Source organism: Vombatus ursinus, unplaced genomic scaffold (assembly GCF_900497805.2).
Source record: "Vombatus ursinus unplaced genomic scaffold, bare-nosed wombat genome assembly UNPS02014792.1, whole genome shotgun sequence".
Taxonomy (NCBI): Eukaryota; Metazoa; Chordata; class Mammalia; order Diprotodontia; family Vombatidae; genus Vombatus; species Vombatus ursinus.
Genome location: NW_020954570.1, coordinates 1,067,716 through 1,080,677, shown reverse-complemented (window position 1 = coordinate 1,080,677; position 12,962 = coordinate 1,067,716). Strand labels below are relative to the sequence as shown.

Sequence of the window (12,962 nt, the reverse complement as noted above, 5' to 3'; positions counted from 1 at the left end):
TTATGCTGTCTTGTTAAACATTGGACAAAAGGTTGTTCATATCAAAGGTTTCTTGCAAGGAGAATGTACACAGCCATTGAATATTTCTGTTTGTAGCACGATTTCCTAAAATAAGGCATGAATCTAAATCAAAGCCTTTCTGATTTATTCCAAACCTTGGACACCAACATTTTCAATTATGATGATATACATTGTATTCAACTATCACAATCAGTAAGTTGTAAAGTCTGTTTTTGGTCATAAGAAATAATGATTAAAATCAAGAGTACAAATTTTGGCAGTAAAAAGTGCACATTCTTCCCACCCTCCAATCTTCCTTCTCTCTAATCTGACCTTGACACAAAAATATTTAGTTTCTACTGGGGTTTTAAGGGTTTCCCAGTCTTGTTCTTATTTTGCTTTCATTCTCAAAATTAAATTCTAGGCAATAGAATCACAGAAGCAAAGACTCTCAGATTTGAAAGGGACCTTGATGATCATTTAGTTCATTCTATACTTGAAAAAGAAACTCCAATATAACATAACTGACAAGTGGTCATCTATCCTTTGCCTGATGATCTCCAATGAGAGGTTATCTACCATTACCCAGGAAAAAACATTTCATGTCTATTTTGAATAATCATTTGTTGACTTAAGGCCCTCATTACAGTTATCAGAGAAAATTATTGATTGAGCTGGGGTCCTTGCTGCGGAACATAAGATGTGTAGAATTTAAACCTATAAATGAAATTTAAAGGTACTGTCTTGATTTTTTCTGGACATTCTTCTCCCTGTATGTTATTTTTCTTGGTGATCTTATCAGCTTTTATGGATTCAATTATCATTTCTACGCTGATGATTCTCAGTCCTATTTTCAGTCCTAAACTATTCAGTCCTAACTTCTTAGCTGACCTCCTCTCTTACATCTCTAAATGCTTATTGGACATCTCAAACTAGATATTTTATAGACATTTTAGATTTAACATTTCCAAAATTGAATACTAATCACCTTTTCCCTAAAACTATCCCCTCTTCCTAATTTCCTTATTATTGTCAAGGGCAGTATCATCCTCCCAGTCACTTAGGTTCATAACCTAGATGTCATTTTCAACTTCTCACTCTCACTCTCCCATATCCAATCAGTTGCCAAGTCCTATCGTTTCTGTGTTTATTACATATCATATATACCTCTTCTCTTGTCTTACACTGCCACTGCCCTGGTACAAGCTCTCATGGCCTCATAAATAGACTACTGCAATAGCCTGCTGGTTGTTTTCCCTGCCTCAAGTATCTCCCCATTCCAGTTCATTCTGTACTCAGATATCAAAGTCATCTTCCTAAAACATAGGTCTGACCATGACACTCTCCCTCTGCTCTTTCCTCTCTGCTTTTCCACTCAATAAGCTCCAGTATTTCCCTATTACCTCCAGAATCAAATATAAATCCTGATTGGCTTTTAAATTCCTTCATAACCTGGCCCTCTCCTACCTTTCCAGTCTTCTTACACTTTACTCTACATGAACTGTGATCCAGCAACCCTGGACTCATTGTCATTTCAAAAACCTGACACTCCATCTCCTGACTTCATTTTCTCTTCAAAAATATCTTAAATTTATTTAATTATTTCTTTTTACCCCACACGTTTTAGTTGGTTGTACCCAGTGTCTGGGATACTTCCCTTGTCTTTATCTCATGGTTCCCATGACTTCCTTAAACTCAGAGCTGATCTGCAAGAAGCCTTTCTTAATCTTAATCCTAGTGCTTCTCCTCTGTTAATTATCTCCAATTCATCCTGTATATATCTTGTTTGTACATAGTTGTTTGAATGCTGTCTACAATTAGACCATGAGCTCCTTGAGAACAGACTTTTTAAAAAAAAACTTTTTTCTTTTGAATCCCAAGCACTTACCCCAGTATCTGCTACCTAGTAGGTACTTAATAAATACTTGCTGACTAATTTGACTTTTAGTTTGTGCTTTGACACTTAGTATCTATACAGCCATGTCCATATTATTCATTTTTTTCTGAACTAATTTCTTATTCTGTAAGTGGCAAAGATAATATTTACATTATCTTATGTGATGATTGTGAGGAAAGTACTCTAAAAACATTCAAGTGCTCCATAAATATTCTTTATATTATTTCATATTTATTTGATATACATATATGAATTCTTTATATTATTATGTACTACAACTAATGGTTAGTTCTGTCAGATTTTCATTCTCAAAGGAAATGTGTGTTTGAGAAAATGATCTTGTTTCCTTGAAAAAATTCATTGTCTTTTACTCCTTTATAGGAAGCATTGACTTCAAACTGTTTTAATATTGAGGGAATGCAGCACAATGGAAAGAGCAATGGATTTGGAGACACATGACTCAGGGCAAATTCCACATCTGTTACTTACTAAATGTCACTTTGGTCAAGGACTTAAACTGTTTGGACCTCAATTTTCTCATCCATAAAATAAGCATGTAGAATTAGATGATCTCTAAGGTCCCTTGGAAGGACTCTAAATCCAATGATCCTTTCCTTCTTATTGTAGCTAGTTTAGTCAGGAAGATTGACCTTTCAGTACTGATTTAAAGGAAAAAATCCAACAATGACATAATCAGGGCTTCATAAATTATCTTATAACAATGGTGTCTAGATATGAAAAAGTATTTTAAGATATACATCTATGTATATATACATAGATATATATCTATATATAAGTATATATATATATATATTATTCAGTTGGAGATATAGGACTAAACATACAGTTTCTACTCTGTCTTGTAAATATCCAGTTTGTATAACTAGGGTAGAGTTCGGAGACATGAGCATATTAGAGGATTAATGTACTTATTTCATGCATCAAAGAATTTTTAGAACAAAGAAGAAATTATTTTGTGATTTACTTCTACTGTTATATGTTGCCAATATCCATTTTCAATACAGATTCTTTTCCCCTAGAAAATTTCAGTGAATAATAATTTTATGCTTTTATCTCACAAAAATGAGGCATTCAGTTTATATCAAGAAATATTATCACATAGCTGTGTGACCCTGGGCAAGTCATTTAACCCCAATTTCCAAAAAAATAAAAAGAAAAGAAATATTATCACAAAGCCCATGCTTTTATTTTCTCAGTAAACCAATTATGTCAGTTAGAATTAGCTAACTGTGTAAGCTGAACCATTTCAGCATTCATATGAATGTGTTAACAGCTATACTGAGCACCTCAGGCCCCATTTTCTCTTCCCAAGCATTTATGCATTAGTAATAGTTCAGGGGCAATTTAAAAACATTTAATGGAACTAATCATAAAATATTTACAAAACTAGTCACCTGAACTACTTAAAAAAAAAAAGCTTGGGGACTGCAAGGCTTTGCAGCTATTGAAATGAAAATATGTAAGGTATACTATTAGCTTTCATATGGCTTAAGTATCCTTTTAGATCCTCCCACTTATAATTTAATCATTCTTAAAGTAAGAGGAAGATGGCAGGGGGAGAACTCAGGAAGAAAATTGTACTTCCCCTTTAGAATTAGCTCCAATAATTAAGGAAATCAGTATCAGAAACAAAACAGATTCTTGTGGAGAGGAGAGGTTAAAAAGAGAAGGATAAACAAAAGACAATAGGATGGAGGGAAGCACACAGTTGGCAATTATAACTGTGAATGTGAATATGATGAACTGACTCATAAAACAGAAGACAGTAGAATATATTAGAAAGCAGAATCCAACAACATGTTGTTTACAAGAGACATATTTGAAACAGAAAGACACAGAGTTAAATAAGGGGTTGGAACAGAATCTATTATCTTTAGCTGAAGTAAAAAATAGGTAGGGTTAGCAATTATGATCTCAGACAAAGCAAAAGCAAAAATAGACATAATTAAAAAAGATAAAAGTGAAACTACATCTTTCTAAAAGGTACCATAGACGATGAATTAATATTAATACTGATATATGCATCAAATGTATATTTTGTGATTTACTTCTACTTTTTTACTCCTACTTTTTTTCTTAGTACTTTTAGTAGTAGTAGTATTTTTTTTTTACTACTTTTAGTAGATTTACTACTACTTTACTTCATTCCAAAATATAGAATATAAATTCTTGGAAAAGTTAAATGAATTATAGGAGGAAATAGACAATAAAACTATATAGAGTAGGGGATCTCAATTTACCCCCCTCAGATATAGATAAATCTAACCATAAAATAAACAAGAAATTAAGGATATGAATAGAAGTTTAGAAAAGTTAGATACAATAAACTGCTGAAGAATACTGAATGAGAAGAAAGTTTATCTGTTTCTTAGTCATACATGGTACCTTTGCAAAAACTGACCATGTGTTAGGGCATAAAAACCTCTCAAAGACATGTAGAAAAACAGAAATATTAAATGCACCCTTTTGGGACTATAATGCAATAAAATTATATTTAATAAAAGGCTATTGAAGCATAGTTTAAATTAATTGGAAACTAAATAATCTAATCCTAAAAAATGAATGGCTCAAGGAGCAAATTATAGAATTAGCTCAGATTCATATGTCAAATTACAGTGTACAAAGCACTTTCAGCAGACAAGCATGTGAAGTAGGTAGTTCAAGCATTATTGTTATGCTGGTTGTGATGCAGGCCTTAGAGGATACAACACCAACATCTGCCACAAGGTTGGGACCTTGACTTTGAATGAATTTCTTACCTTCCTTAATGGACTTTTCTCCATCACTTATACTCTGCTTATAGTCATTCACCAGTATTTAGCACACTCCATTCCTTTTTCTTCTCCCTTACTAATAATACTGAATCCCTGGCTGCCAAAAAACAGAACCCCTTCTTCAACCCTAGATGTCTGCTCCTTCATTCCCATCCACCTCAACCCTACTCCCTCAATGTCCCTTTCCAGGTCTACTTACCCCTTGCACTGGGTCATCTGGAAAACCTGCTCCACAATGAACAAATTTCTTTTCATCTAAAACCTTTCTCTCTTACTCCTTCCATCATTAGGTATTGCGACTCATCTTCCTCATGACAATGTGGCTTCCTCAGTCACTCTTTTTGTACTTTTTCTCTTACTCCCTCATCCCTCCATTCATTTTCTAGTTGTGGTAGGGGAGCCACAGTACTGCTTGCATTCCATTGCCAGATTCTTCCTCTTCAACTATCACATTATACTTTCTTTCTTTTAGGTCTACACTATCTAAATTCATCCCTTAATCCAGAATCCAATGCCCTAGGACATTCACTATCCATACTAAATGAATTAAGTGTATGTCTCACAGTTTCCATCTCTATACTTGCCCTCATACTAGGGGAATTCATGAACTCCAAAATTTCTTTATCTAATCATAATCTTTTGTAATTTCAACTTTCTTTATATTTATAATTCCTTATCCCTGTTCTTCATCCTTACCATTACCTCCAATTTCTCCATCCCATTCAGTACTTTCCCAGATCTTCACTCCTACACTCACTACCCCACTCTTCTTTCCCAATCTAGACCCTCTTGGTAACTTATTTCAGTTCTATTATATTCTCTACTGTTGAATCTATTGTTCCTTCATCCAATTGCCAATTACATCTCTCCAAATCACAACTCTGGATTATATCAATCATATTATTCACAGGCTGCTCAGTGGAGGAAATCATGGAACAATGCAGGTTGAGTTCATGACAAATTAACATTATCTAATCTCAAGTTGGTCCTCACTGCAATAAGGCAATCCTTCTATGTCTTCTTAATTGATTCTCTATCCCACTAATCACAGTAGCTGTTCCAAATCTTTTCTTTCCTTGTCTCCCACAGGTAACGTCCATAAGTGGAATATACTTTCTTCTCACCTCCATCTCAGAGAATCCGTCTCTTACTTTAAGATACAGCTTATGCACCTCCTTCCATATGAAGCCTTTTCTGATCTGTTCAATTGCTATATCTGTTTCTATCAAATTCTTTTAACTCCTTTGTATTTATTCTCTTTATATTTATTCTGTAGATACTGATGTGTTCTTATCATCTTCTTTGTTAAATGGAGCTCCTTGGGAATAGAGAATGATTCATTCTTTGTATTTGTATCCCCAGTGACTAGCATCTTGCTTGGTACATAGTAGGTGCTTAATGAATGCTTATTTGTTGAATTGATTATTATAACATAACTATGAAGCAACAGATTTGATTCTTTCATGTTTAGTAGTTTTCAGTCATGTCCAACTCTTTGAGACCCCATTAGGGGGTTTTCTTGGCAAAGATGCTACAGTATTTGCCATTTCCTTCTCCACTTCTCCTTTTGGATTAAGGCAAACAGAGATTAAATGACTTGTCCAGGGTTACACAGCTAGTAAGTGTCTGGGGCAGGATTTGAACTCAGGTCTTCCTGACTACAGGCCTGATATTCTATCCACTGTCCCACCTAGCTGATTTTAATTTGCTTCTATTTTTAGGAAAATGTTATCTAGGTGCTTAGCAAACTATACTTAATGAATCATGAATACAATGTCTAGTTGAAATGATTTCTACTCACTCTTATTGTGAATCAGAAGATGAATAAAAATTTGACAAATTTTTGGTAATTAAGACTTTGCTATATAAATATATGGAAGTTTTGAGGAACTAAAAATTAGTTGTAAGGAAAAAACTTCATCTACACTAATTGAATATCTTCATTTGCATATGCAATTGGAGACACAGGTTTCCTCTTAGCTATGATCATGTTTTATTAAAGTATATATACCCTGCAGTTTGATATACAGGCAAAATTCCTCTTTAAATACTTAAAGAGAGCTTAATTCTTATACATGTATGCAAACTCTTGATCTGATTTTTCTTATATTACTTGCTACATAACAAAATAATTTCTAATTTTTACACAAAATAGCACTTTTTTTGCTTGCAGTCATTGATAAAATTTCACTGTACTTATGATCTGTGTAGTCATTACAAAAGTTGTATACAAAACCTAAAAAATCCAAAAATTGCAAAGTACACTCTGACAGCTAATGCTCTGAGAACACTTTATTACACAAATTACATTCAGATTCTGAAAATAGCGTTCTAACAGTGTAACCATCTAAAAATAAGACATCCCAGAAACACACCAACTGAAGAAAATTAAAAACAAAACCAAACTCTTTTTTTTAAATAGAGACTATTTTTTCTTTCCCTCATTGCAATATAATGTTAGTGATTTTAAAAAAATAGAAGGCGATTTAGCAGCTTTATCTTCCAGTAGCATGTAGTTTTTCTGTACTGCCATAGGTTGGGAATGCTGGACAGGAAAGGCACCAAAGAAAGAAATTGGCAATGGAAGAGCTATTGGGAAAATACTGCGTGAAAGCAGATAATGGGATCATTTACAAATAGAGAAAAATTCCAAACTGTAACTGAGCAAACACTACATCCTTTAAAATAGTACTGTGATTGGAAAAGAGGACTTCCCTCTTTCTCTTTTGTAGATGCTTACACAAGGATAATGGCACTACTATGATCTTTCAGGGCACTCCTCTACTTTCAGGGCACTCCTCTACAGAAGCAAACTAAACCCAAAAGAAGAAACCAAAAGTGTACAGTCTCACACAGACTAGTGCAGTTACAATTAAGCACACAAAATTTTTAACGTGCGAAAGAGAAAGGAATCTGGTGCTCTTGGTAAAATGGTACAACAAAGAAATCCAAGGCTTAGTTTAAGGAAGAGACAGAAGCTGGTAGGGGTGGAGGTGCTGAGTATTCTTCTTCTGATTCACTGCCTTCATCCTCTTTTTCTTGGTCACTCCCCTCGGTGCTAAGTCGGTCGAACCCTTTTCGACTGTAACCTTTGCGATTTGCAAAAAAGTTTCCAAGGTTTAGACCTCCGCTTCCTTTGCCTGAATAAAGAAAGTATTGACATATAATTGAAATGAAGTTTCTAGGAATTTTTACTATTTTCTCATTCCTGGCAACTTTAAGTATACTTCACTTTTCCCAGTCCTATTCACATTAATGGCGATTGACATTATAAGATGGGGAGGAGGAGGGTCTCAGAGAAAAAGGGATTCCAGAGGTAAAGAACCCATTTGACAGAAAAAGGGCACTGTTAATTCATTTTATAACTTAACATAAATGACAACTAACATTTATTTAGCATTTTAAGGTTTGTAAAAGTTACATTTATATATATACATTATATTCATATAATCAAATTTAATCTCATAAATTAAAAACAAAGCTCCCCAGGTTATGTGTCAGCAGAGGACTACTTCAGATATACAGTCTATATGGCCCTGCTATTTCCAAGACTGTGCAGAATTGCTGTTAATAAAGCAGTCGTTCATTCCAATGACTATAAAAAAAGTCATATCTACTATGACAATTATTGACATGCCACAGGAATGATATAAAATTTATGGAAGACAAATAGCGGTCAGATGAAAGGCAGGTAGACAGCATTAAATAATTTATTTTAATAATAATAAATAAAAATAAATCTATTTAAAGTAAATAAAAATAAAAATAAATAAATAAATACAAATAATTTTAAACGTCTGCAATGCACAGAAAGGGAGAATAGCTGCTACCATATTTCCATATACCTTCTTTGGCTTATTGGATTTTCCACTGTGGAAATGTAACCCTGGCTCCTTGGGAAGTTTAATTTTCAATGAGAGAATATGAAATATGCTCTTGCTCTTTCAGAGACATGGGTTTTTTGTTGATTTTGCCCGAATACATCTGAAGTAAATGGATTCTAAAAGGTCACAGACATACCTCTCAGCCTTCCTAGTATTCTTCCTGAACTTGACTCAAGTTTGCGTTCAGAATCAGCTGGAAAGAGATAGCACATTTCAGAATGAGCCCTGATCGCCGTCTTTACCTCACAAGTGCAACTTTCAGCACATCATCTGGATCTCATGAATGATGATCAGTAAAAAAAAAAAAAAGTTTAAAAGGCCTTCTGCAATATAATTTTAAGTTAAAAAATCAACAGTAATATGTCAGACTTTAAGGTACAGTGGTTGTTGGTGAAAACTGGGTAGCCTGGATTGCTGAAGGTTATGGATCTTCATTGTGGAGTCCTATTTTTGCCTTAAGGTCAGAATAGCTCTTGCTTGAGAAAATAGTTCCTACCTATGCATATAATTACTCTCCTTATTAAGGATTAAAATAAATTAATGTTTATGAATGTTTGGGAAGTATTCTCATATTATCTAAGGTTAATAGATCCTTCATATGGTGCTCTCCTATATGGAATCTGGGGCTAAGAATGTCTACTAAGGTGAAATGAGACCCTAGAGTAGATCATATTTTTTATACCCAGATCTTCCTTATTTCCTTTTTAAACATCTCTTCTCGTGAAGAACTTTAATCACTTTCTAGGAAAGATTAATTTAATATAAAAATATATTTTCAAAACCCCGTAGGAGAAAAAAGCAAGCCCTGCCAATGTGACACAGCAACCGGAGGAGCCAGAATGACTTCATTGGAAAGATTGACTTTCTGAACTGCACGATGGAGCCGTGATTCAGAAGTCTAGCAGCAGATCCTCTGTGGATTCTCCAGGGCCTTCCGCAAAACCCACTTCTCTGCTCTGTTATGTTTCTACTTAATTGTAAACCTCAAGAAGTTCCGCCGGGACAAGGATTCTTAACATTTTCTGGGTCACGGACTTCTCTGGCAGTCTGGTGAACACTATCGACCCCTTCTCTAAATAAAGGTTTTAAATACACAAAATAAAATATATATAGGATTACCAAGGATATGAAGTATTAAAGGAAATTAGTTATCAAAATATTTTAAGAAAAACTAGTTCATGAATCCCTTAGAGAAAATATATATGTATAATCTCTATACTTAAAGACAAAGTAAAAACTTAAAATTTATCTTAAAGACTTCAATTTTGGAGGCTCCAGAAGCAGTTTCTATAATGATGGAGAAACTATATGTAATAGTTAATGAATATTCAATCATGTCAAAGAAAGAAAAAATTACCTAAAAGGGATGACTAGGGGAAAAAGTCAAAATGTATTTCTTAAAAGCAAATGACACTAAACACACTTTTTTTTAAAAACTATGCTTCCAAAGTAAAGTTGTTCAATTTTACTTGCCTCCATAGGCCCTTGTTTTCTTCCACCAAATAAAGACAGCAATAGCCAGCAGGACAACAATTGGAATAACGAGAAGGGTTGTAATAAGAACAAAGGAAACTCCAGAGCCTGTCTCTTTGATCAATTTCTTTTTCTCCTGCATCTTCATCAGCTCAGGTGATTGGGGTTTGTTTTCCACTTTGGTTTCAACAACTGTCTCTGTTTCTTCAAAGGAAGAAGAGTTCACAATATTGACCTAACTCACATATTTCAATTCCCCCCAAATCAATTATGGTTCATTGAAAGAGAACTTGTCAATTTTTGGACTCTGAATTTCTTTCAAAGTAACAAGATGATAATAAAAATAATTATGTATTCAGTAATAATCACTGAAACTTTTTTTAACCTTCAAACTCAATTTCTCCAATTTTCCTGTAGTATTTCCTTCACCCCCAGATGCACAGATATCTCTTATATGAACAGAATCTAATTCTTTAATTTATACATAATCCTTAAATCCACTGAGTAATTGGCACAGTCTTTCTAGATCTGTCTACGTAAATAGAATCAGATTTAGATTATAAAATGCCTTTAAGGATCTGGTTGTGTCTTTTTTTAACTTACTTTCTGTAGCACCTGCCACAGTACATATACAAGAAAGGGCTTCGCTAATGTTTTGATGATGATAACACTATGTTGTTGATAGATCCCCATAATACAGTTTGAGAGAATAGGGCAAAGAAGATAAGTGAGATTCTCTAAGAATCATAGAAAGCACTGGAAATAAGATGAGGTCTAGGCACCTACCCCATTTTGCTCGCTTATATTAATTCCTTCATTCACTTATTCAATTTTAACAAAGCACCTTGTGCAAGGTACTGGGTGAAATACAAAAAGAAATAAGACATGATAGCTTATATTAATGGAACTTACAATCTTGCACGGGAGATGTTATATGTATACAAATACATAGTTTAAATTATAGATAAGAAAAAAACATGTAACCTTATATAGAAATCTCTAAGGTGCCCAATGTCATTGCCAAAATTGTTAATAATTAACTTAATAAATTTCATTTATTGAGCATGAAAGCTATATTTGACAAAGTAGCACAAGGTCTCTGAATCTTGCACAAAGACAGGGTGAGTACTATATACTATCTTTCCTTAAGATGCAATTAAAAAAAAACTTTGCCTCTACTTTGATGAAGTAGTTGGACTTAATAGCTTAAAAATCAGGAAGAAAATTTTATGTTTACATTTAGTATGTACAGATGTAATCTTTTGGGTTTTTGGAGAATGGTTTCTTTCATTTCTCTGAGGCAGAATTTACTAAATTATTCCAGGGTATTGAAGAGATAACTGTTTATGACAATGAGTAGTAGAAATGGGGTGATCCACATCTCTGAATTACCTGAACCCTTTACCCTCACTCCCATCTTCCTAGGATTCAAGACCTTCTTTGATGCCCAAAGAGGGACAACCAATAGTCTCTCTAAATAGGGATATGATACGGAGATAAAATATCATGGAATTTGAGGGCAAAAAGATTTTATGTGCTACTTGGGAGTTTTCCTGGTATGATTTGGACCAAGGTGGGTGGGGGGTGGAATCCTGCGGCCTCGAGACCACATGTGACCTTCTGGGTCCTTGTGTGTGGCCTTTTGATTGGGTCCAGGTTTTACAGAACAAATCCTTTTATTAAGGGGATTTGTTCTGTGAAGTTTGGATTCAGTCAAAGAGCCGCACTTGAGAATCTAGAGGGCCACATGTGGCTTTGAAGCCACAGGTTCCCCACCTCTGAATTCTGGACATAAAGTATCAAAGAAATTATGAATGAAAAAGTATGATGGGCTATCTGGAACTCTTCTGATAAAGAAAGGATATAGAAGCTCTTGAACCAGGATAGAAGAAAGGGTCTTCCTGAAAACAAGGAAGTCCCCTTGACATTTTGTCAAATCATGGGAATAAGAGGAACCATATTTATCACTAAACAATGAATAAGTTAAAAAGAGTAAGTTTTGTTTTGTTTTGTTTTCATAGTATCTATACAGACATCTGTAAGTATACAGCATTTTATAAAGGAGAAGCTGAGACAGTATAATGATATACTCTTGAAAGTTGCAAAAAAAGAAAACTGACATACTTAGAAAAGGAGTCCTACTCCTTTCCCTGTCACATGTACACACACAAAATGTCTGTGCCTGTTCTAACACTTCCAACACACTTGTCCTTGCAAGTCATCCACAATAAGGCTAATCTGCCTTGCTATTCTTGTCATAAAAATGTACGCAGAAGTGCCAGGCATCACTTGAAGTCTTGATAATCATGACGAGTAACACTTTAACTGTCCCAGGGAGGAGGAAGGGGAAGGAGAGAGAGAATTTGGAGCTCAAAACTTTTTAAAAAAATGTTAAAAATGATTCTAACATGTAATTGGGGAAGAAATAAAATATATTTTTACAAAAGAGTGGCACATTAAACAACATTTCATACACATTACTAGAAGTTACTGAAATATACTAGCACCACCATGAGGCATAAAAAGTGCTTGGAATATACACACATACACACACATATATATCTCCAAACAACTTATACTACTTAAAATGGAAAAAATAATACTATAAATATTAAATATTCTTGTTGGGTGCTGTATGTTTACACATTATAATCCACTTTCCTAGGACAGTGAAATTTGACCATATGGAAATTATAACTTTTATTTTTTTAAGCTGATTCACTGGTAGAATGCTATTTTTTTTTGTGGCTAGCATAACCATCTCTCTGTTGGAGGTTTCATCAGTATTATATAGAAAGACTGATTATTTTTATGGGCTTTTTTATATATTTATGTTTACTGAATTAATTATATTAATTTTAAATTGAATCTCTTCAGTTCTTTGAGTAAGCAGTCACGTCATTTACAAAGAGA

At 34.0% G+C, this 12,962-nt stretch overlaps 1 protein-coding gene across 5 annotated transcripts in view; it reads right to left on the bottom strand.

The window, feature by feature from the left end:
- Positions 1–6,966: 6,966 nt before the first annotated feature.
- Positions 6,967–12,962, bottom strand: part of PAM (peptidylglycine alpha-amidating monooxygenase) — a 354,803-nt gene continuing 348,807 nt past the window's right edge. For 3 of the 5 annotated variants that reach the window (XM_027869176.1, XM_027869179.1, XM_027869177.1), the window contains 3 exons: positions 10,050–10,253; positions 8,713–8,769; positions 6,967–7,832 (listed from right to left, as the gene is read on the bottom strand). In XM_027869176.1, the coding sequence (XP_027724977.1) occupies positions 7,648–7,832; positions 8,713–8,769; positions 10,050–10,253 (446 nt within the window). In that variant the 3' untranslated portion in view covers positions 6,967–7,647. The remainder of the gene's footprint in view (positions 7,833–8,712; positions 8,770–10,049; positions 10,254–12,962) is intronic. The other 2 variants (XM_027869178.1, XM_027869181.1) reach the window with 1 other exon arrangement.